This window comes from Pogoniulus pusillus, chromosome 2, assembly GCF_015220805.1.
Source record: "Pogoniulus pusillus isolate bPogPus1 chromosome 2, bPogPus1.pri, whole genome shotgun sequence".
Classification (NCBI taxonomy): domain Eukaryota; kingdom Metazoa; phylum Chordata; class Aves; order Piciformes; family Lybiidae; genus Pogoniulus; species Pogoniulus pusillus.
In genome coordinates this window covers 41,389,960-41,414,305 of record NC_087265.1, presented here as the reverse complement: position 1 = coordinate 41,414,305, position 24,346 = coordinate 41,389,960, and the positions used below count along the sequence as shown (strand labels likewise).

At 44.4% G+C, this 24,346-nt stretch overlaps 1 protein-coding gene across 2 annotated transcripts in view; it reads right to left on the bottom strand.

Annotated features, from left to right (window-relative positions):
* CHN1 (chimerin 1) overlaps window positions 1-24,346 on the bottom strand; it is a 127,448-nt gene that overhangs the window by 26,828 nt on the left and 76,274 nt on the right. For both annotated transcript variants that reach the window (XM_064162298.1, XM_064162289.1), the window contains exons 8-9: window positions 16,076-16,153; window positions 746-830 (exon numbers count right to left, since the gene is read on the bottom strand). In XM_064162298.1, coding sequence (XP_064018368.1) covers window positions 746-830; window positions 16,076-16,153 — 163 coding nt within the window. The remainder of the gene's footprint in view (window positions 1-745; window positions 831-16,075; window positions 16,154-24,346) is intronic.

The following is a 24,346-nucleotide window of genomic DNA, read 5'->3' as shown; positions in this document are numbered from 1 at the left end:
CCATTTTCATCCATGTGGTTGCTTGCTACAATGTCATACTTTTTAAATGCAGAAAACTATTTTGATCACTTTGATCCCTTGCCTTTGTAAAAAGCTGACTGGCCTTTCTTTTCAGGAGAATCCTATCAATAAAACTGTCAAATTGTTTTACTTCAGAGAGGCTTTATCCCAGAAATGCCTGCAGTGACACCCATGCATGTAATACATTTCTACCAGCATCTGAATGCCTCTGTAACATTTCATTATATAGCCCTTACTTATTATGCTTTTTCTTACTTTCTTTTTAGTTTGCAAGTAGGATGCAAGGCTTAGGGTCTGTGGCACACTGGGAGTCTACTGTCTTTACAGATAAAATCTACCTGGAATGTCTGCTTCGTGGCAGCAACCTGAAATTTGCTGATGCCCACTTTGCATCTTGCACCTACTGGTACATACAAACGATAGAAACTAAACAAAGCTAGCAACACATCTACCAGTTTTCTCCTCCATTTTAAAGGGGTGAGGAACACCCCTTAGAACAACTATAATTTCACCTCTGTGAGCACTCAAGAGGTGTCCTGCATCACTGCAGTGGCATGACTGAAACCTGAAACTATCAGAGGCAGAGTGGATGTTTCCTTCCTTGATTTTAATAGGGGCCAGATTGGATCCTTGCCAGACAGTGTTATGGTGGAGTAGACAAGCACATTAAATAATCACATCATTTGAGGACATTCTTAGGAAAAGAAGAATGAATGCTTGTTACCTGCACATTTTACTCCCTGAGCAATGAGGCCCCACATAAAGTTGGCACAGTATTCACACCAGTGTGGGCCCCTGAACGTGTGCACCTGGAAGACAGTAGCAGAAAGGAACATTACAAAACATGACATCAGTATCTGAACTCATCTTCTTCAAAGGCACCAAAGGCAGTTGCTGGAAGCTTCTCTGTATCACTGCAGGAAAGAAAGAAGGAAATGTAAGACAGGTTTTACTGCTGAGGCTCTTGCAGATCTGTGGGAAATGGAAGTCATCCAACTCGAGCTGTCTAGACCAACAGAACCAGAGGAGAAATGGCAGGTCACAGCCATGCTCCATTCTCTCAGCACCCTTCTGTCTGGGCAGGATTTCAGTCACAATGTGAGTTTTTTGCAGCAGCTGAGCTGCTCACAATTCAAGATGTTGTCTGCTTTGCCCTCTCCTCCATAAAGTCCTGTGTAAAATGTGTAGCGGGCTGCAAGGTTTCACCTTGGGCAGAGGGAGATCTGTCAGGCAAAAATACCAGTACTACACAGAAACACTGCAAAGCATTTCCCATTTAAAATAACACTATAAGTAAGTTAATTCTCTTCAGACTAATGCTACATATTGAAAATCCAAATTAATCCAGTAAACGGGGAAAGAAAAAGAATCCCCAATGCTACTTTCTGCTGCAGGATTCTTTACAGAGGAAATAATTACTTCCTTAGCCAGCATAAAAGGCTTCAAGCCTTCATTTTGAACAGACACCCCCAAAAAAAAAAGAAGTAACTGAGGATCATAAATAAAATTTGCAGTGAAATGTAGTGAAAGTGCTCTGGCTTGAAGTCACTTGGCTCTCCAGAGTCACCGAGCGGGCATGTGAGCAGGCAGTAACCTCACACACGTGCACTGCCCCTTCTTATCACTGTGGAACAGAAGAGAGAGGCACTTGGTGGAAATGTGCTTGCCTGCCATCCACCCAGAGCTCTGGTTATAAATAGCAGAACATGCAGCAGTCTGACCAAGGTGCTGAGCATCTCCTGCATGGCTGATTTAACTAGCAGCTGGGTTCCAGGTGACACCTTGAACAAGAGACAATGCAGAACAGCAAACAGCAATTCAGACCACATCTCAGTTTTGGCCATGGGAAGGTCTGCAGCCTCCTGGGCATTTGCTGCCCACAAAGCAGCAGTAAGGTATAAGGCTGTGTTAGTCTGGAAAGGTACTCCTGAATTCACCAAGTAATTCATGTGTGGGCCTGTTCTAAGCTCGGCTTGTAATTGCCTCTAGCCCTACGCTGCAGAGCATCTCTGGAGGAAGTGTAATGGTGTGAAGTGTTGTTTTCTCCCACTGCTGGCACAGGCTGCCTCCCTCAAGCCATGTGAGCTGCTGTCTGTACCCACTTTCACCTGCCTCTGAAGGTGTGATGTGCTCCATGAGTCCCCTTCTCCCTGCAGCTCCAGCTGAGTTCCACAAAGCAAACAATGACAACATTGTCAATAGCTGTAATCTCCATTTTCTGTTTTCCTCTCACCACAAAGAGACTGTTCACACTTTCTTCTCCATCACCTACCTGCACTACCCACGTACTCTTGGCTTTCTTCCTTGGCCCTGTGGTTTTTCCCAGATCTTTGGCAGCCATCCCTTCCCAGAATAAGCAGGTTTTAGTGCATGCAGGACTAACAGCATTGTCAGGGAAAAAGGCTGGGGACAGAGTGGCTGCAGAGCAGGCAGGAAGAAAAGGACCTGGCAGTACAGGTAGATAGTAGCTGAAGATGAGCCAGCAGTGTGCCCAGGTGGCCAAGAGAGCCAATGGCATCCTGGCCTGGATCAGGAACAGTGTGGCCAGTAGGATGAGGGAGGTTATTCTTCCCCTGTACTCAGCACTGGTCAGGCCACACCTTGAGTACTGTGTCCAGTTCTGGGCCCCTCAATTCAAGAGAGATGTTGAAGTGCTGGAACATGTTCAGAGAAGGGCAACAAAGCTGGTGAGGGGCCTGGAGCACAGCCCTGTGAGGAGAGGCCGAGGGAGCTGGGGGTGTTTAGTTTGGAGAAGAGGAGGCTCAGGACTGACCTCATTCCTGTCTACAAGTACCTGAAGGGAGGCTGTTGCTAGGTGGGGGTTGGTCTCTTCTCCCAGGCAACCACCAACAGAAGAAAGTGGCAGTCTCAAGTTGTGCCAGAGGGGGTCTAGGCTGGATGTTAGGAGGAAGTTGTTGCCAGAGAGAGTGATTGGCATTGGAATGGGCTGCCCAGGGAGGTGGTGGAGTCGTCATCCCTGGAAGTGTTCAAGAAAAGCCTGGCTGAGGCACTTAGTGCCATGGTCTAGTTGATTGGCTAGGCCAGGGTGCTAGGTTGGACTGGCTGACCTTGGAGGTCTCTTCCAACCTGGTTGATTCTATGATTCTATCCTGTTCCACTCTGCTTTCTGATTCCAATTCATCATATTCACTGAATGTGCCATTGACTGAAGCACTTCTAACGCTCTTACTGGGTGCTGAAGTCCTAATCTGGCCTCTCTGGGGCTGTCCCCAGCACTGACTGACACTCACCAAACCTCAGGTGCCCAACCTCTAACTGGCTATTGTTTTAGCCATGCACATCCCTCCTTCTCAGCACTATGGTCTGCATGTTTCCACCTCCTCCTGATTCTCTCAGGGAACTCTTCTTCAGGATCCATTACATCTCACATCAGCCACTTCAAACTTTTGCCTCTCTCCATTTTTATTCATTTCATTATTACTGTGATTTTTTAAACAAGCATTCTCTCTCATGTTCCTAACAACTATTATCCATCTAGATTAAAAAAAAAAATTCCCTTGCTACTACAGGCAGTTCCCCTGACATTAGCCTGCCTCTCAGAGAATTTTACACAATCCATCATCAGCTTGGCAAAGACTTCTCTTTTCCCTACTACCTTGCATTATCAGTCACCCTTCACGAGACCAATACAGACTGTCCTTCAGGATCATCGTCTCAGCATCATTAGCACTGTGCTCTCATTCCATGCATCCAGGCTTCATCCAAATACTTAAGTGTCTTTCCATTTCATCAGTTAAGAAATTAATTTATGTCAGAAGATTTACCTGGTGCCTGCTTAGCTTTACACCACACCATCCAGTTTACTCTTTCTTAGCACTGTTCTCTCATTCCATGCACCCAGGCTTCATCCAAATACTTAAGTGCCTTTCCATTTGATCAGTTAAGGAATTAATTTCTGTCAGAAGATTTACCTGGTGCCTGCTCAGCTTTACACTGCACCATCCAATTTCCTCTTTCTTACCCACTATTCCAACTGCAAGCTTGAAAACAAATCAGAAGGTGAGGGCAGATTTTTCTGTACCCTGTAATGTTCTCCCTTACTTCATCCTTTGTTTACATGCAGCAGGGAGGGTCTCCAGTAATATTAATTACTACACCCAAAGCCCATAATGTCCTTTAATCCTCAGTGTGACCAGCTTTAGAGCTGAAGTCTCTTTTTGGACCTTGTAAGTGGTGTTGCCTTTTCTCAGAGCTCAGTGGTGCTCGAGAATTAATCTTCCCACTATCACAGAACAAAAACTGGATGTCTAACCCTGTGCTCGTCTGAATACCCACCAGCTCTGGAAATCAAATCAGAGTGATGTCAGAAAATAGCAAGAAATTGACCTTCTGAGCTCAGAACAGCCTCTAATCCTGTTTCATCATGCAGACTTGGGCCTGGCAGCATGCTAAAAAGAAGCAAATTTGCATCCCTTTGCTAGTTCCTGAGCCAGCACCTGCAAACAATACTGCAGTTACTACATGACACTGTTTAACGTAGCATTCTGACTTCTAATTCCTCATTCTAAAGATCTGCCAAGCAACTTGCTTGTTTTCAAAACTAAAACATGCTTTCCAGAAAGATTTCTGACAACACACCCATCAGTATCCCAGGGATCCTGACTTAAATTACGAGGGGTTTCTCTGCCTTTATAAAAAGAGCATCTGCCATATGCAGACTTTACTGTCTCATAAAATGTGAGAGAGCAGGACTGCCAGCCATGGCTTTATATCTCCCAACTCTTCCATTCTTACTCCCACCTCCAAAATCTTTTTCTCTTACTCCCACCCCCAAAATCTTTTTTGCTTACTTCCACCCCCAAAATCTTTTTCTCATTCTCCATAAGGGTTCGACTCTGAATGATTTTTTAAGAATGAGGAAAATGAGTGAGTGGGGGAACAAGACAAGATGATTTTAGTCTTAATTAGTAAAATTCCAGGGGAAATACTCAATTTGAAAGAAAAAGAAAAATCTAGGTAACTTTAAAGAAAAATACCTGATGGAAAAAAAAATAGATAAAATCCTATTACTAAGCTGTCCTTCAATTCTGAAGTAAGAGGAGTCTCACACTGGGCTTACACCTAGGCATTGCTCCTTTGAACTCTCCTGCAACACTGGCAAGGTATAATACACATTTAACTTCTATGATGTTATGCAGGAGGACAGTTTTTTGGTTTAGGTTTGAAAGACACTTCTTTCACAGAGAGAATGATTTGCCATTGGAATGGGCTGCCCAGGGAGGTGGTGGAGTCACCATCCCTGGAGGTGTTCAAGAAAAGCCTGGCTGAGGCACTTAGTGCCATGGTCTAGTTGACTGGATGGGGCTGGGCGCTAGGTTGGACTGGATGATCTTGGAGGTCTCTTCCAACCTGGCTGATTCTATAATTCTTTACTTAAAAAGGAAAAGTAGCTTAACTCCTGCAAACAGTAAGTATTACAGAATTTATCTTGTTTTTACATTTAATTAAAAATAGTACTTAGAAAAAGTTTTAGGAGAAGAAAATAATAATAAAAAAAAATCTAGTGGCTATGACAACAGATCATACCACAAGCTGTGCACTCTTCAAGCAGACCTCTCACCATTATTTCTCAGGCTCTGTAAAGGTCACTGTTGAAGTTAGTTACCCATGTAACTCGTAACTCCACTTATTTTTCATGCTTTTGGTTTTTACTAGGCAGTTGTTCAGCTAGCTTTGATTGCTATCTGAAAACCAAGAATGGGCCAGAAAATAATTAGTATTCCTAACTGGAAGACTTAGATTATATCACCTGTCAAGGCAGGGAGGAAGACAATGAAGAATATCAGCAAAATGCTGTGCAAACGTCATGTGAAAGAACAAGAGAGATTGGCAGAACGTCAGCAAAGCTACTCCTGGGGAGAAAGCAAAGCTAGATCTGACAGTCTATGGATATGCACAATGAACACTAAACACAGAAAACAAAAGTCTTTGTGACAGGACACAAAAAAAAAAAAGCCTTCCCTGTTGAGAGGCTGCTGCCATGGTCTCCCTAAACCACTCCATCACGACCCCCGGCTGCATACAGAGCAGCATAGCTTCTTCCATTTTCCTCTGGCAACAATCATGGGGTTTGGAAAATCCAGGCACTACCATCTGTGTTGGTAAGACATCAACTTGTAAAAGGATATAGAAAAACACTGCTGATTTACCTTCTCGGGCTGGCAGAGTACTATCCTCTGGGTAGTAGCCTTGTTGGTGCTTGGGGAGGAGACCAAACGAACAGGGGACTGAATATAGGGCATACATCCAGTGTTTGTAGTGCTGCAGAGCTATGGCTCTACTGGCTATACTGTCTTTGAAACAAATTCCCAAGGATGACAGAACACTGCTGATGGAAGCTGTCAGCTCAGTGGTCCTGTCTGATTTGCAATTCCACCAACGGAATTCTCCCTGTTGAGACACTACCAAGCTTTTCACTGGACATGGGAGACACTGTAAATCTCAATTAAAATGATTAACTCAGTGTGTATTATTAATGCCAGTCTTCCCTGTCACAGTTGATTTTATCAGGCACTGAGCATATTCATGCTGGCACTCAACAGGCATGCCCTTTTAACCCATTCCAGGTCCAGGCAGAGATAGCCTGGATGTGAAGAATCATAGAATCATAGAATCAACCAGGTTGGAAGAGACCTCCAAGATCATCCAGTCCAACCTAGCACCCAGCCCTAACCAATCAACTAGACCATGGCACTAAGTGCCTCAGCCAGTCTGTTCTTGAAGACCCTCAGGGACGGTGCCTCCACCACCTCCCTGGGCAGCCCATTCCAATGGGAAATCACTCTCTCTGTGAAGAACTTCTTCCTAATATCCAGCCTGGCACAACTTGTGACTGTGTCCCCTTGTTCTATTGCTGGTTGCCTGGGAGAAGAGGCCACCCCCCACCTGGCTACAATGCCCCTTCAGGTAGTTGTAGACAGTAATAAGATCACCCCTGAGCCTCCTCTTCTCCAGGGTACAGAAGAGCTATCAGTGAGGAAGTCAATCGATCTATCAATTTGGGCAGTGCTTCAATTTAATCACTCTTTGTATCACAGTGATAAGGTAGCACCTCTTAAACCCCTTGAGCATTCCCAATATTCCAGTACATGATACTCCTCAGGTGAGGCAAATACTGCTGCTTAGTAATTTGAGAAGGGAAAGTTCTGCCACGACAGCCCACACAACAGAGCTGTATCTGCAAGATAATCACTTTCTTGCAAAGGTGTAATTGAACTGGCAGCATTAGAACATACTTTCTCCAAAACAAGAGCTGACTCTGCCTACACCAGCTGGGGTGTTGAATGTAGAGAGCCAGTCTGAGACTTCCCCAATGACCTTGTCCAGCAGTTTTTGAGAGAAGAGATGCCAGCTGAACACCAGTCCAGAGCGTGGAGTATAAATAGCATCGTTATTGCCAGTGGGTACACTGACACGAATGTCGAGCGAGCAAACCTTCCTATAGGTCCTTACCCACTTGGAGCCAGAAGCACTGTCATGTCTTGTTTATTTTCTGGTTTGTGCTGATCATGTCAGCAGAGCTGGGAACAACTGGAAATTGTGCTTAGGCTGTGCTCTACATAAGCCAAAGCGAAAAACTGGAGAGCAGCAGGTTGTTGGCTATTTTTGCTTCTATGTTCAAGGAAAAGGGCCACATTTTCTTTCAGGATGGAATAGTAAAATTTCTTTAAACTGATATCTAAAAACATTTTATTTCAGGCCCAAGTTAGCTGAAACCTGTGTCAATATAAAAAAAAATCTGAAACTAGAGATAAAAATGGAATGAAATCCTTAGAATTAAAATTAGGTGTGTGTATAGAACCACAGAATTAACCAGGTTGGAAGAGACCTCCAAGATCATCCAGTCCAACCTAGCACCCAGCCCCATCCAGTCAACCAGACCATGGCACTAAGTGCCTCAGCCAGCCTTTGCTTGAACACCTCCAGGGATGGTGACTCCACCACCTCCCTGGGCAGCCCTTCTCTGGACATGTTCCAGCATCTCAACATCTCTCTTGAATTGAGGAGCCCAGAACTGGACACAGCACTCAATCTGTGGCCTGACCAGTGTTGAGTACAGGGACAGAATAACCTCCCTTGTCCTGCTGGCCACACTGTTCCTGATCCAGGCCAGGATGCCATTGGCTCTCTTGGCCACCTGGGCACACTGCTGGCTCATGTTCAGCTACTATCTACCTGTACTGCCAGGTCCCTTTCTTCCTGGCTGCTCTGCAGCCACTCTGTCCCCAGCCTGTAGCACTGCTTGGGGACTATATATATGCTATAGATGGTAATGCATATATAATATGTGCATTGATGCAAATGGACTATAAACCCCAAAGAAAATCCTAAAGAAACACTTTTGCAACAATGTTGATGCTAATTTGGTGGAAAAGCTGCTGCTGCTGAGAGAGCATGACATGTGTCATGTGTACCCAGAGTCCTCCTCCACAGAGCTTTTCTAAGCTTCACTGCAGATATGGGCTGGTCCATTCTTGGGGCAGATCACATGGAAGTCTCAACAAGATGCAGAACTGGGCACTAATAAAACTGATGGTGTGATGGGAAAGAGTTACATCTTCAGCAATTTAAGGATTTAGGGGGGAAAAAAAAGACTTATTTATTTTGTATTTCTTTTTAGCAGAAGCAAAGCTTGAATTCAAGGACTGGCACTAAGAAACTAGAAAGGCTTATATAATATTGTACTACTTGGAATCTGCTTTGGAAGAGCCTTGGCTGTTCTGAAAGAAGCAAAAAAGTAAAAATAACATTAAATAAATACCTTAGAAGACTAAAAGCAATCAATGTCTAAAAGCTTTTCTGGCTTGAACTGTTTTATAATCCAGTCTGAGTTTAAGAAGCAGTAACACAGAACTTCTCAGAAGTGTTGTGGAAGTTTTTCTCCTGGTTTGATCTCCAAATATCTTTCCTGCCTTTGAATATTTTTTTCCACTCAAGTATTGAGAGTCTAAAAGCAACATCAGATTTCCTGAGGTTTTCTTATATGTGAGAATGTGTAAAGACTGTCCCCAGGGATTGTTCTGGAGGCACCCAGTAGTCTGAATATTCATTTGAGTGCAGTGACTCAAAAGATGTTTTGAAAATACATTCAGTGCCAGGCCCATATCTAGTGAAAAAAAAGCCCAGTATCCTCTTTTCAGTGGAGTTAGACCAACTTAGCCCAAATTGGCATCTGCCCCAGTTTTCAGAAGATCAGAAATAGAGAGCAGTTCATGTTGGATGTCACGCAAAAATTACTCTGCTTAATATAGCAAGAGTTTGTTGTGGTTTCTGGTCTTCTCACAGCATTTCTTCTGCACTTTTCCATCTCCCTGTTTCTCAGGGTTCAGGTTTGGCTTTGCTGAGCAGTTCTTGTTAGAATAATAAGATTTGGCATAGAAACGAGTTGCTATGACTTTTTACACCAGCAAAGCACCTCGCACAGATGCAATTACACCAGTAAAATCTGGGCCAGAGCCAGGTCAGCTTGTTTGTTTAGAAGAAGCAATATGAATTTCACTGCCAGAGTGGTTCTTGTTAGAATTAGCAGTCTCTCCATTAAAGTGATGCTTGAGCCTACACTCTGAAAGTCTTTCCAGTAGAGACTGTTCCTCACCTGAGCCTTCATTTTTTTGTCCACAATTAAAGCCCCAAATACTTATGGAAAAATATCTTGATGCTGCTATGGACCTCTGCTTCTGGCCTTCCATCAGAGTCACCCTCAAAGAGAAAGCCAGAATGTTGCTTCAGACAAGGAGGGAAATTAAGGATTTCACTGAGCAAGAGTTCAGCATCTCTGCTGATTTAGTTTAAGCAACCATGGAAAACTATTTCTCCTCTCTGTAGTAAGTGTTGGCTTGAAAGGAAATTGTGTTCTGATGTGCAGCAATTCACCAAGCAGCCTTGCAATCGTTAGTTATTACAATTAAGTGACGTGCTGTCTCAGGCATTAGTAAGATAGTGACTAAGAAACAGCATGACAGTACCAAATGCTGCACAGAAAGATAGCAAAAAATAGGCTTCTGGAGACACATCTATTTTGTGAAAAACAATGCAGAAATGAGACAATATCCTAGAGAAACTGAAGCATGGAAACACAGACTTCAGGCCAGCTCTGTCAGGCACAGACACCTTCTTGCTTCAGTGAAGCACCACAGCACTAATCTAGGCAGAAGAGCGGTTTTATGCCTTGGACTATGGGCAGTCACAAAGCACCTGCACAATGCTCAGCCAGCTCAGGTCATCAGGAGCCAGAGATGCCTGAAGAAATACCTATAACCACTCAAGGGAGCTAAAAATTCCCCGCGGCTCCTGAGTCACACAGGCTAGAGGGGAGTAAAGACCTTTAAGGTGTGTTTTGTCCAGGCTTAACTGAAATTTGCCAAGTGAAGGTTATTGCACTGACTAACAAGTTTCAGCACTCAGATTTCTTACTGTTTATCTCAGTTGTCCCCTTTCCTCTCATTCTTAAGCTACCACCCTGCAACTCCAGTTAACGTTCCTCTTCCATGAACACTCTCCTTGCCATTAACATTTCTCAAGTGTAGTTCTACTGTTTTGTCCAACCCCACACAAAGAGCAAAGGAGAAAGGTCAGTGCCCAAGTCCAGACCATGGCACCAGATGGGGAGACGGTGCAGAAGATGTTCCATGTCCAGTAGGGATGTACTCAGAGCTGAAGGTACCTCATTAGGCCTATCTAATCTAAAAGAGATATAGAGAGGAGATGGAGAGATGAGAAGGTGCAAAGAGAGAAGTCTAGAGGACTGAGCAAGAGGCATCCTGTGTTTAGTACCTTAAGAAACACTGCCTGAGAGAGAAAAGAGATGGGGCAACTGTGAACCCAAATCCAACTCACCTGCTGTGTAAATCCTTTGGTCTAAAGCCCACCTCACACAGAGCTTCCTCCTAGTTCACCTCTCAATAATCAGCCTTTAATATTTCAACTCACATGGCACCTTGCCACAGGCCTCTTTTTCCCCTCAAAACTGAGGTTCCTGCTGCTGTCTGAAGCTCTTCTTTCATCTGCTGCCCCAGGAGATGCCCAGTTGGTTATTCCCCTTAAAACTACTGAGTGGATCAGCTACCAGCTAGGTAAGAAACTGTATTTTAATTTACAAGCCAGGAGAGTTGCTCCACTTTAGGGACAAGATAAGCAAACGTAAGATTTTTAAGAGACAGAAAAACACATTATTATTTCTGTACAATACATTTCTGTGAATGATTAGGTATAAATCCAATCTGTCTACTTCTATGAAATGTTACAAATCTTTTCTCCCTGAAAATGCTTAATTTTATAAGAAAATAACACCACTGACATCAGTCAGTTATTCTCCTTGTCAGCACTTCAAAGAGCACCCCACAGATCTTTCAGTGTTTCCAAACAGAAGATGCTGCTGTTTTTCCACATTGAGTGCAAGAATAAACTTGATATCCTTCACACACATGTGTCAATAAGGTAAGTATGTACCAGAGAGTGAGAGAGCTGATGGAAGGCCTGGAACACAGCCCTGTGAGGAGAGGCTGAGGGAGCTGGGGGTGTGCAGCCTGCAGAAGAGGAGGCTCAGGGGTGACCTCATTGCTGTTTGCAATTACCTGAAGGGAGGCTGTAGCCAGGTGGGGGTTGGTCTCTTCTGCCAGGCAACCAGCAACAGAACAAGGGGACACAGTCTCAAATTGTGCTGGGAGAGGTCTAGGCTCATGTTAGGAGGAAGTTCTTGACAAATCTGCCATTGGAATGGGCTGCCCAGGGAGGTGGTGGCGTCTCCATCCCTGGAGGTGTTCAAGAAAATGCTGGCTGAGGCACTTGGTGCCATGGTCTAGTTGACTGGCTAGGGCAGGGTGCTAGGTTGGCCTGGATGATCTTGGAGGTCTCTTCCAACCTGGTTGATTCTATGATTTTCTTCCATAAAGGAAAGACACTGAAAGAGAGGTAAAGCCTTTCACAAGAAAAAGGTGGGGCTGAAACTTCGAGGACAGTGAAGTGGCTATACTGATTTGGTCTGATAATTCATTTCACAAGAGATGTCATTTGGTGTGCTGGGTTTCAGAAAAGCTGAGTATACAAGGAGAAAACAACAGAAATCAAATACACAGAGTCAGTCAAATCACACTCACAGTCCTTGCTCACCTTCAAATCCCATTATTCAATTAGAGTTAAATAAAATGCTATGTCAAACCCTACAGTATCTTTTTGCTGATATAGTTGAATTAATACAAATTATTTTTTGGGTATTATTTATAGAACACAGAAATAATAATTAAAAACTTTTAATTTAAAAAAAAAGTAAACCCCAAATATGCTTTAGAAAACATTTTTAACACCTAGCTTTCATCCTGAGCCAGCAGTGTGCACCTGCAGCCCGAAGGGCCAACCAGATCCTGAGCTGCATCAGGAGAAGTGTGGGCAGCAGAGCAAGGGAGCTGATTCTCCCCCTCTACTCTGCTCTGATGAGACCCTCAACTGGAGTACTGCATCCAGTTCTGGAGCTCCTATTACAAGAGGGATGTGGACATGCTGGAGCATGCCCAAAGAAGGGCTACGAGGATGATCAGAGGGCTGAAGTAGCTCTACAATAAGGACAGACTGAAAGAGTTGGGGCTGCTCAGTCCACAGAAGAGGAGGCTCTGAGGTGACCTTGTGGCTTTCCAGGATCTGAAGGGGGTGACAAGAAAGGTGCTAAGGGACTTTTTAGGCTATCAGTTAGTGACAGGACTGGGGGAATGGAGCAAAGCTGGAGGTGGGGAGATTTAGACTGGATGTGAGGAGGAAGTCGTTGAGCAAGAGAGTGGTGAGAGCCTGGAATGGGTTGCCCAGGGAAGCGGTTGAGGCCCCATCCCTGGAGGTGTTTAAAGCCAGGCTGGATGAGGCTGTGGCCAGGCTGCTCTAGGGTAGGGTGCCCCCGCTCATGGCAGGGGGGTTGGAACTGGATGATCCTTGTGGTGCCTTTGAACCCTGCCTGATTCTATGATTCTGAGGAATAGGTGTTAAAAACTCAGATCCGACATTTATAAATAATTATCCTTTTCTTTACTCATGGAGATTAATTGAAGAGAATTCAGACATTCTGTATTTGCATTTGAGAAGAGCTTGTGAGAGACCAGACCTCCCCAGTCACAAGAATTTACAGAGAGAGTATTACAGACGTGCAGGAGGTCATTACTGGCCATCTCTGCCCACAGAGCTCCCAGTCACCTCGCCTAGCCAATCTGCTCACTTCAGGCAGGAGACAACTCACATTTCAGTACATTTGAATAAGATTAAAACCATTCAAAAATACAGCTGTGTCAGCACTCCTAGCAGAACTGTCTTTACATTCCTCTTTCAAACAACCCTTGGTGCCAAACAGATTAACAGATTTATTCAGAAGAGCTCTTGACAATCTAGGAGTTAAAAGCAGCTTTTTGTGTTCATCCCTCCCCTAAGCATCTGCACTGCTTTGAGGACCATCACTACACTGCTTCTCTGCCACCATGTTCCTCTACATCAGCTTTGCTGAAGGCACCAGTCAGTCCAAACTCTACCTGCACCCACTCAAACCCACTCCACAGAGATGGGAAGTAGAGGGCTGGAGGTAGAATTGAGTTCTCCTTACTTGCAGCCAAGGCTGTTGGGCATTTGCTAACCTCTGGAGTGACTCCTGCTGTCTTCCCTTCTCCAAGACAACAGCACTAGTCATCACACATTAACAGTTCTCCACTGCTCTTTCTCCTGGGATGCTACACCATTTCCAGTATAAAGGGCTTCTGAGTCCACTTCACTTCTGTGGCTTCCAATGTGACTAACAAAGGAGCAAGGAAGGGTTAGGGGGCCCTATCTGTTGCCTTGGGTCTATATAATGAAGAGATGATCATCTGCAGAGGTGCATAGCAGTATGCATCCTTCTTTTGGCTGGTGGAGCTTCTGAGGATAAGCAATTACTGTTGGTTAGCTGAACTACACAGATTTATTTAATTTCTGCCTTGTTTCTTTTTCTTTTGCTTCAAAAGCCTAGTTTCAAGACTCTGAGCCTGACATTCCTTCCTTCCCACATGAGGGGCGTATTTGCAGCTTGGCAAGCAACCTAGAAGACTTCTGCAGCCATTTTAAACAATTAACTTCTATGCACATGAGAACAAAAAATTGACAGATGCAAGGAATGATAAAGGAGAGAAGCACATGAGCTAATGATAATTTCAGATCCCTAACAGTAACTATGAAGGGATTATGGTCATTTCTCTGAAAATGGGACAGTGGCCCTATTTAGAGCTCATGAATGCCAGCAGCATTCCTTCTTCAGCAGGTAGGTTGGTTGTTGCACACCCTTCAAGGGTGAAAGGGTTTGTTCCCTTCTACTTCTTAACAGAAAAAGTGATCTTGGAAGATGACTTGGGAAACTAGCTACTTTTCAAGGTGCATGCATAAAGGAGTAACACTACAACTATTATCAAGAAAACAATCTCTATAGAAAATTTAGCTACAGCTTTGACCTTGGATCAGTTTGGTTTGGAAAAAAACAACTGGAAAATCCATAGCGTTCAAACTTTCCAGAAACAGTTGTTGGAAGAAAAACAAATAAGCATACTCAAGCAAATTAAAATCAGGGTATCAGTTGGGTTTTTTTTTTTCCCCAACAAGTATGTTTACATCTGTTAAAGAAAAGCAAATAAGGAGGTGTGCAAAATTAGGTATGTGTTATCCTACACACACTGTAGCACATGGAAAATTGCTATCTGCTAGCACTGGAAAGAATTATCTTCAAAGTCTAAGGAAGAAATGAAAATTGCATGACATTTCAGTTCTCTAGGACACTGTAGGAGCCTGTAAGAAAATGCTCTGCATTTCACTGACATCCAGCAGGATTTCTGTACGCCAAGCACTCAAACACTTTATATTCTTTTGACCGTGTTTTTCCATGTCTTATTGAAGAAATATTCTGATGATAACACAGCTTTACAATTTCAGTGATTATCTGAACCAAAGGTTGTTTAAATAAGATCAGATAGAGAATAGATAATGTATGTATGTGCACACATGTGTACATTCACATATGCACATGTGTGACAAATAAAAACTGAAAACAGGACACAGGTTAACAGATGCTCCTATTGCCAAATGCCTGTGTTATATGAACAAATTTCCCCTGCTCCTAAAAGAAATAAATGCCAAAGGTGCACAGAGGAAAAAACACAACCCATATTCAAGAGAAAATCTGGCCTTCAGGCACTGTATGATGAAGTTTGTACCATCATCTACAGAAATTCAGTAAAACATCCATTTGCTTACAAATAAAGACTGCCTATTATGCAGTGCATTCGACCACCAAAAGGTTAACCTACAAAAGCCTTACTGCATACTTAAGACTCATGTAGACAGAAAGCATGCATATGTCATACTGCCATGGGTCTCTCTTACCAAAGAGCATCATTGTTTAAAAGAGTTAAAACGATAATTAAAAGCTAATAGAAGACTTGAGTAAATGTTATTAGAACACAAGATAGTTGCTAATAGCTGCAGTTATAAGCCATGCTTTCAACACACTCAATCCATTAACACAGGAGAAAAGCCAGAAAACTGAGGGTAATGCAGACCATCTGCTCGACCCAGATGCAGCAGAACATGCTTCTTACCTCCAAAGCTATTTACCAGCAACAAACTGAGATAAGATCAGTTTTATCCTCAAACCACAGACCAAAAAGATTTTTTGGCATGGTATCATAGTAAGCAATACTGAGCTACGTTCCTATGAATTAAACGAAAACTTCCTCAGTTTTTCTCCCCTTTAGTATCTCTCTTGGTATGACATCTCCAAATTAAAGAACCTAGAGGAATAACCTAGACGTGGCAAATGCTATCAAACAAACACAAGAACACAAGCAGTCGATAATATAATTCTCATTCCTTTGCTGATACGTTCCAAAGATGTCTGGTTCAACCGATAGTAGGATTTGATGGAAGCATCCGAGTTCCCAAAAAGTCAGTTTCCATAATTGCAATTCCTTACCATACCGGACCCGTTTTAAAATAACCTATAGGCTCTGTGCCTTAAAAAGAAACAAGCAGTAGAATGGCTTACCTTGAAGTTATGAATCTTCTCGTATTTTGGAATATGTTCATTTTCTTTCAGAGTCGCTCTTCTGACAAGTGATGTCAGCTGTGAATAAGCAAAGAGTTTAAGAGGTTGCCAGATTGTCATAGATGACTTCCGAGTGCCCAGCTTCATTCCCAAGGCCGCTATCAGTAAGTCTTGCTGACGGCTTTCCTGCTTCGAGTTGTGCACCGCAGACCGATTCGCTTTCTGCCCCAACCAGCACTCTTTTGACGGCATGCTGGAGCTGATGGGAAGGAGGAGCAGCCCCCGGACCGACCTGCGCCCTGCGCGACTCAGACTCGAGCAGAGTAACCAGAACGGACCATTTCGGGAGCTAGGCTGCTCGGCGGGGCGGTACGGCCATAGCAAGGCACTTGTCGCCGGGCGGCCAACTCAGCGAGGCTGGTTCCCGCCGCTCTGGGCTCGGGAGCTCAGGCCTGCCGGTGGGCGGCCGGCGGGCCGGGCATGTGCGGCAGCGGCAGCCAGCGGCAGGGGGGCGCAGCCCGCAGCCGCTCCCTCCATCGGCGGCCGGCTGCAGGGACGCACGGCTCGGCCCCCTCCTCCCGCCCGCTGCCCGCTGCGGGGCGGGGCCGCACAGCACTCTGCGCGGCCCGGGGCGGGGCTGACGGGAGAGGTACCGCCCCCGCGGCGAGGGCCGCCCGGGGCCCGCGGCTGCGGTAACGCTGCTGGCCGTGTGCGGGCGGCTGCCGGAGCGGGCCCCGCGGGAGCGCTGTCAGCGAGGGAGGAGCCGCGCACCCCTACAGAGGGTGCAGAGCGTGGGGCGGGCTCGGGCAGCCTCGGGTGCGCGCAGGGAGCAGCGGCAGCCCCGGAGCACGGGACGCGCAGCGGCTCTCCTCGGTTCAGCCTGTCTGACAGAACGAGGCATCAGGAGGCAAGGCTGGGAGCAGTTCAGTGCGCCCATAGGTGCCCATCACTCTTCCCTTAACATTCCCAGCGCTCACCATATAAAAAGAGGCTCGTCAAAATCGCATCTTTAACAGCCTCTTCTAGTAGGGATGTGAACACAAACGCCACCAAAAGTTCATTGCAACACCTTTTCCACCAAAGACCTAAGTCCCCAATAGCTGCGGTGCCTCTCTTTAAAGATTCACATACAGTAACAGAGGGTAGCTTACACACAGTCTCAAACTGCACTGAAACCCAAGTTGGGACAGGTGCAACTGATAAACGTGCAGAGGACAATCCGTTCCTCACTAGCCCTCACAGAAGCCAGAGGAAACAGATTTCACCCACTTGGTAAAGCCTTGGGCTTGTTGCCACAGGAGCTGAAGTGCAAAAGAGCTCACAGGGACCAGGCAGACCACTCCATGTTACCAGGGCAGCTATGCTCAGGGAGGTTCTTCAACTGCATGTTGACAGCCGGAAGGTACTCAGCTCCTGCCCTTGCAGTATGCTCTAATCATTTATCAACAGACTTTGTCAGGCTGTACAAATGTACCTTGGTCTGACTTCCTATGGCAGTGATGTACCCCGCAGGGCTGACCACCAGCTATAACGACACCTAGAGCACAAGAGGACCTCTCCATGCGCACAGCCTGCCTGTGCTGCTACCCAGAGCGCAGCCCTACCTTCCCTTCTCACAGGCTGTGGCACCACAATCACGCTCCCTTCTGCAGCAAAGGTATTTTTATCTCTCATGACTCAGTAGCAACCAGAGACAGGCAGTCTGTCGCAAGCTTCTGGGTGCATTTGCTGTGTGTTTTGCAGCTGGCTCACACTGTTTCCATTTAGCTCCTGTGCATCTGAGAGTAATGCTCACCGTGCACCCCTTTGTTCTCTTGCTACCAGGACCTTGTTTAAAGGTTTTAAAAATCTTCGGGGTTTCAGCACAGGGTCATGTTGCAGAGACTAAGGATCGACGTCTGTGCTTCACCAACAACTAATCTGCAATGCAGCCTAGTAACTAAATGATCAAAACACTCACCACAGATTATACAGGATGAAGCTGTTGAGCAGGAGTAGCTAATACAAGAGCCTTAGGAGTATCTGGCTCAATTCCCAGTTACAATACAAACAGTTGACTGGTGGATCCGTTCTACTGAGAAATACTTTTTCCAGTGGCTACCTCAATCTGCCTTACTTTTAACTGCTCACTTCTGCTGATGAACAAATCCCCCTTTCACCTTTTTTTTTTGCATACACATAACACTCTACGGCAATAGGAGAGCAAGAAATACAAAGTGAGGAGTAGGAGATGGCAAAAACTGACCACCTATGTCAAGTGTGGTAATAGTAGGGAGGAGGAAGCAAATGCTTTTGCACTCATTCTCCCTTTTCTTTCTACCTTTCTTCAAGGTTTCACTCCCAAGGGCTACTTCAGGTAAACATCCTCTTAGAACAAGGTGGACCTAAACCTGCTCCAGAGGAGTCATCCTCTCCAAACAGTTTTTGAATTGGCAACAGGGTTAGGAAGCAAATTCTGGAATTCTGGACATGTAGTTTTGTTAGATGCTTCCTTGGAAGTGAAAATTCAGCTTATTTTTTAAAGGGAAAAAAAATCACCAAAATTGTCATATTAGGAGCCCTGAAAACTGAAATTGTTGGAAATAAATAATTCAGCCATTTTTAAGAGCACCTTTGCTATCAGAATCAGCCCTTATTATTTGTATATTTCCACTTAAGCAAGAAAAAGCTTTCTAGATTTTCCTTATCCTTGCTGGTAGTGCACATATCTGTTTCTTGATATATGTGCTTGTTAATTTTCAGCTTCCTTTTTGTTAATTCTGAAGGACTTGATTTATTTTCAATGGCACTTCAGAGTCACGTTAGTAGGAACCGAGCTCTGGATCCTAGAAAATTAACTCTTAAAAATGCCAATAAAAAAGGTAAACAAAACTACCCAACAGGGAAAGGTCCTCTCTCCTGGCTGTCGTTATGAAAATGCATTGTAATCTGGAAAGTAGTTACAAGATTATTAATTTTAATTCTAACGTTACTTTGTGTTACAATAATCTCGCTCAGGCTGCTTATTGGTTTTACATAAATCAGCTTCCCGTTGCTCAGTGAAAAGCATTTTCTGTTGTAGACAAATAGGAGAATCCTGGCCTCACCTACACTTACAGCCCTTCTCATGTGCTTTGTGCAGTTCTGGGCCCCCCAGTTTAGGAGGGACATTGAGATGCTTGAGCATGTCCAGAGAAGGGCGACGAGGCTGGTGAGAGACCTCGAGCACAGCCCTATGAGGAGAGGCTGAGGGAGCTGGGATTGTTTAGCCTGGAGAGGAGGAGGCTCAGGGGTGACCTTATTGCTGTCTACAACTACCTGAGGGGTGGTTGTGGCCAGGAGGAGGTTGCTCTCTTCTCTCAGGTGGCCAGCACCAGAACGAGAGGACACAGCCTCAAGCTACGCCAGGGGAAATTTAGGCTTGAGGTGAGGAGAAAGTTCTTCACTGAGAGAGTCATTGGACACTGGAATGGGCTGCCCGGGGAGGTGGTGGAGTCGCCGTCCCTGGAGCTGTTCAAGGCAAGGGTGGACGTGGCACTTGGTGCCATGGTCTAGCCTTGAGCTCTGTGGTAAAGGGTTGGACTTGATGATCTGTGAGGTCTCTTCCAACCCTGATGATACTGTGATATAGTTGTGCACATAATAGACCTGGATTGAAAGAAGCTTAAAGCAACCAAAAAACTATGAAAAAAAATATATTTGCTATGTCCCCAACAAAGTAGTGCTGTAATTAAAATTCATACAACTGCTTTCAGATGGTGACTCTCTAATGCACACGCTCGTTTCTCTGCTGTTGTCTAAGAATTTGACATTGCAAGCTACTGCTCTTAACACAGTTCATGCTCTTTCTTTTGAATATCAAGACAAGGAATGGAATTTCTGTGGTGCATTACCTTCCTGACCACAGTTTGGGTCATTGGGCAGGCCCAGATCTTTAACCTGCCAGTAATGGAGAAAACAAAGTAAGAGAGAGAAAGGCGCTGTGCTCAGGTAGCTCTAGCCACTGCAGAGATGAGTCACCATCCCTCAGAGTAAACAAATGAAGTCATGGACCTGGGGGTCCAGCTCCTAATCTTCACAAAACTCTGCTCCCCTGACATGCTTTCCTGCTTCAGGTGCTGTATGCTGTCTCTGTTCCCAGCCTCCAAGCCTACAGGTCCTGCTCTTCTTACACCCTTGGCTGGCTCAATTCAATGCCTACTTTCCACCAGTGGCTCCTGCACTCCCACCTGCCAGCAAAATCTTCTCTCTGTAGCCCTTTCATTTTCCAACAGTTATCTTCATAATTTTTTTCTCTTTAGACTTGTCTGACATCCACCTTAACAGGGACAGTTATTAGACACTGTCTGTTTTCTGCCTCTTTTTCACCCAGTAGGTATCTGGGGAGGAAGTCCTGTCTCTTTCACGTTTCAAAGCAAAGTCTTGATTCTATTTTTCTAATTAACTTTTTGTTACAGACATTTGCAGTCACTGCATGTGTGCTGAGCAATATGCTGAGCTGACTCCAGAAGGAAGGAAGCTGTAAAGCTGTTTAAAAAAAAATAATAATTTAAGGACATGATTTCACAGGATTAAGGTGAACTGAAAATGCAACAACTGGAAGTAAAAGGTGAGCAACCTCTCAGCAGAGCATGCAGCCAGAACAGCCTCTCACTCCTGTACATTTTAGCAACTTAAACACTAAAAAACTAAAGTCAGCGACACGACAACCTTTAAATGAAGACATCTGTTTAGAGGCTTTACATTGCACTTGTGGACTAAAAAAAGAAGGAGGAGGGAAAGAAAAAAAAGAGGATAAACCCCAGAAATGCTATTTTAAACGCTCTCGTTTGTTCTAAAACCTCAACCATACGAGTGGTTCAGTCTAGGTCCTGTTGGGACTCTGCTTTCATAGAATCACAGAATCAACCAGGTTGGAAGAGACCTCCAAGCTCATCCAGGCCAACCTAGCACCCAGCCCTATCCAGTCAACTAGACCATGGCACTAAGTGTCTCATCCAGTCTTGAAGACCTTCCTTACTTCCCCTGGAGTAGTGCTTCAGAGTGCAGGAAAATCAGCTGTTTTCTTGAGCACTATTTGCACTCAGTGTTAGCTAGATAATATATGCATGTTTTCTGGTACTAATCTCACAATCAGTAGGTCTTATTATGAGGACTCCATAGAATTGATTTCCAAGTCACCCACGGCTTGCAGTAAACTCCAATTAGTCACTCTCTGAAAAACACTATATAAGATTAATCCAGTCACCCAATTCAGTCAACACTGGACAAACTGTCTTTCTAAAAAGACAAATCAATGCATTCTCTTGTGTTAAGCAGTAAATGAAAATTGGTCCAGAAAACAATCAGAATTTCAAGTCAGGTTAAACTCACAAGTCCTAAAATGCCCAGATTAGACTTGATCAGGCCTCCTGAAGCCCACATGCATTTCCAGCATAACAGAAGGCTTAGTTTCATGACCACCTGGCTCCTCTCTCAAACACAGTATCAAGTTTTCTTCAGTCTGAGAAATGCACATGCAGGCTTTCTATTCTCTTATGGTGTTTTTGTGTTGTTATGACTAAATATACCTTTATTGTTTCAGTCTTTATATATAAAACATGACTCTTTCCCTCTAAGGAATGTATTTTAATAATAATATTAACCAGCAGGTATATTGCAGGCCTTAAAAATAAATATATATGTATATCAAAGACAAATCTTATTGTATATATCTCAAGAAACAAAACATTTGGTTTGGTGTGCAGTTTGCCACTGTATGTTTTGTCATTCTGTTTCACTTAGCCAAGTGTACATGTACAGAAAATCATTCCTGAACACTTTATGAGTGTATTTTCTAGTCTCAGTACACAGTTTTCAAAAGCTAATCAGTCAGATTGTGAAACTGAGCCCCATTTACTCAAAGCTCTTCTTGTCAGAGCCTTATTTCATGCTAAATATAATTTTCCCAGTAATATCTCCCACAGAATTTTTCCAATGGGGGGGATGGGGAGCCAAAAATTTAACTTCATATTGAAAAGTGGCAATAAGCTGTTTTCATTGAGAATTCTGCTTTCAGACATGCTAATGCCAGGCACAGCCTCTGCCCACAGATACATGGTGTGAGTGAAAGGCAGGAATGCTATTAAAAAACAAGTTCATCCTGAATCCTGGCATCTCAGAAGCTGAATGGGAAGGTGTGGTGGGTTTGGAACTTCCTCCCCTCTATTGAAATTTACCAGACCAGCTCAGACAGCTTGGAAGTAAGATGAAGCTATGTTTACAGCAAAGCAAAATGTGCAAGCATATGTACACAATATATTTACAAGTATTTACTATGATACACAAATTAAAAATAATATAGACATCCAAATTCCCTCCTGGACAAAGAAACTGCCCAGAAGGGGCTCAAAGCCACTCTCTCTCTCTTTTCCTTCCCAGAAAGAAACCAAAACAACAAGCAAAGCTTACTTGTTTTCTGTTAGTAGAAGATACTAGAGTGAAGGAGAAGCAAAAGGAAGCAGTGTCCCAGAACAAAGTGGGACAAATTGTTTACATGTTGTTTTTTTTATCCCTTTCAGCAAACCAATGGATGATACAGTCTTCTTTTACAACCAATGATCTAATTTCTCTTATTAGACATTCTCACAGGAACAGTGTGGCCAGTAGGACAAGGGAGGTTATTCTTCCCTTGTATTCAACACTGGTCAGGCCACACCTTGAGTACTGTATCCAGTTCTGGGCTCCTCAATTCAAGAGAGATGTTGAGATGCTGGAACGTGTCCAGAGAAGGGCGACAAAACTGGTGAGGGGCCTGGAACACAAACCCTATAGGGAAAGGCTGAGGGAGCTGGGGGTGTGCAGCCTGGAGAAGAGGAGGCTCAGGGGCGACCTCATTGCTGTCTACAACTACCTGAAGGGACATTGTAGCCAGGTCGGGGGTGGCCTCTTCTCCCAGGCAAGCAGCAATAGAACAAGGGGACACAGTCTCAAGTTGTGCCAAGGGAAGTATAGGCTGCATGTTAGGAGGAAGTTGTTGGCAGAGAGAGTGATTGGCATTGGAATGGGCTGCCCAGGGAGGTGGTGGAGTCACTGTCCCTGGAGATGTTCAAGAAAAGCCTGGATGAGGCACTTAGTGCCATGGTCTAGTTGACTGGACAGGGCTGGATGCTAGGTTGGACTGGATGATCTTGGAGGTCTCTTTCATCCTGGTTGATTCTGTGATTCTATGAAATATTCCAACCAGCCTCACACCAGCACAGAAGGACCATAACAGAGTTTCAGCCACCAGTACAAGACTTCTCTTGCTGCCATTCCAACACAGCCACATTTACTTGGCACACAACATCAGGCTCCCACAATGCTCAAAGTATACTGGGATCTTCACACAGCCCCGCTTTGAGTCCACAGTTACCCACAGAGGAATTGGGGTTTAAGATATGGCTGAATGATGGAAACTTACTGATGAGCAAAGTTCTGGGGTTTGTAACAAAATTTTCCAACTAGACTGGCTTCCTGTTAGTGCAGACCTTCCCACCCCCAAGCCCCCAGTGGAATACTTATTAGAAAATTTGAACAAGTGCCTATTTATATTTCTGAATTTCTATCTTTGATAAAAGCTTAAGCGATTTCCACAGCACATAAACTAAACAAGTAAATGTATCTTTGTATCTGGAAGTTAAAAAAGAGACATTTATTAGAAAATGTTGTTACTAAAATCTTCACTAAACAAATTCAGCCAAAGTGTTGGCTTGGTTTAAAGTATGATTGTTAATGTGGTAGTTTGAGCCTAGCTAGAATGTTTTGGTGAGAAGAACTAGATTACAGGCTGTGAAAGGAAAACAATGCTCATGTCTACCTCACTGATTGGCTTGCTGAGAATCAAAACAAAGTACTTCTGCTGGAGAGCTCTGAGATGCATGTCTCTCTAACCTTACCCTCCATTTTTTTTTCTTTCCTAATCCACTTTGCTTCCTAACCCCCTGACCGAACCTCCGTTCTTTCCTTGGGACTGGGGTAAGGTGGAGAGGGGTGGGAGAAGGTGGAAGGGTGGTTGGGAGCCCCTCCTGGGGATTCAGGATTCTAGGAGGGCTATTGTGTTTCTGTATTACCTTTTATCTTGTATATTTCTGTGTATAACTGTATATACTGTAAATATCTGCTTGTATATTCTACTAAGCTGTAAATAATAAACTTCATTCAATTTCCAGAGCCATCTGAGTCTAGTCTGGGTGATTTCCAAAGTGTGTGTGTGTGGGGGGGGGGGGGGGGGGGGAGGGCAGGTAACACCCAAACCATCACAGGCACCAAAAA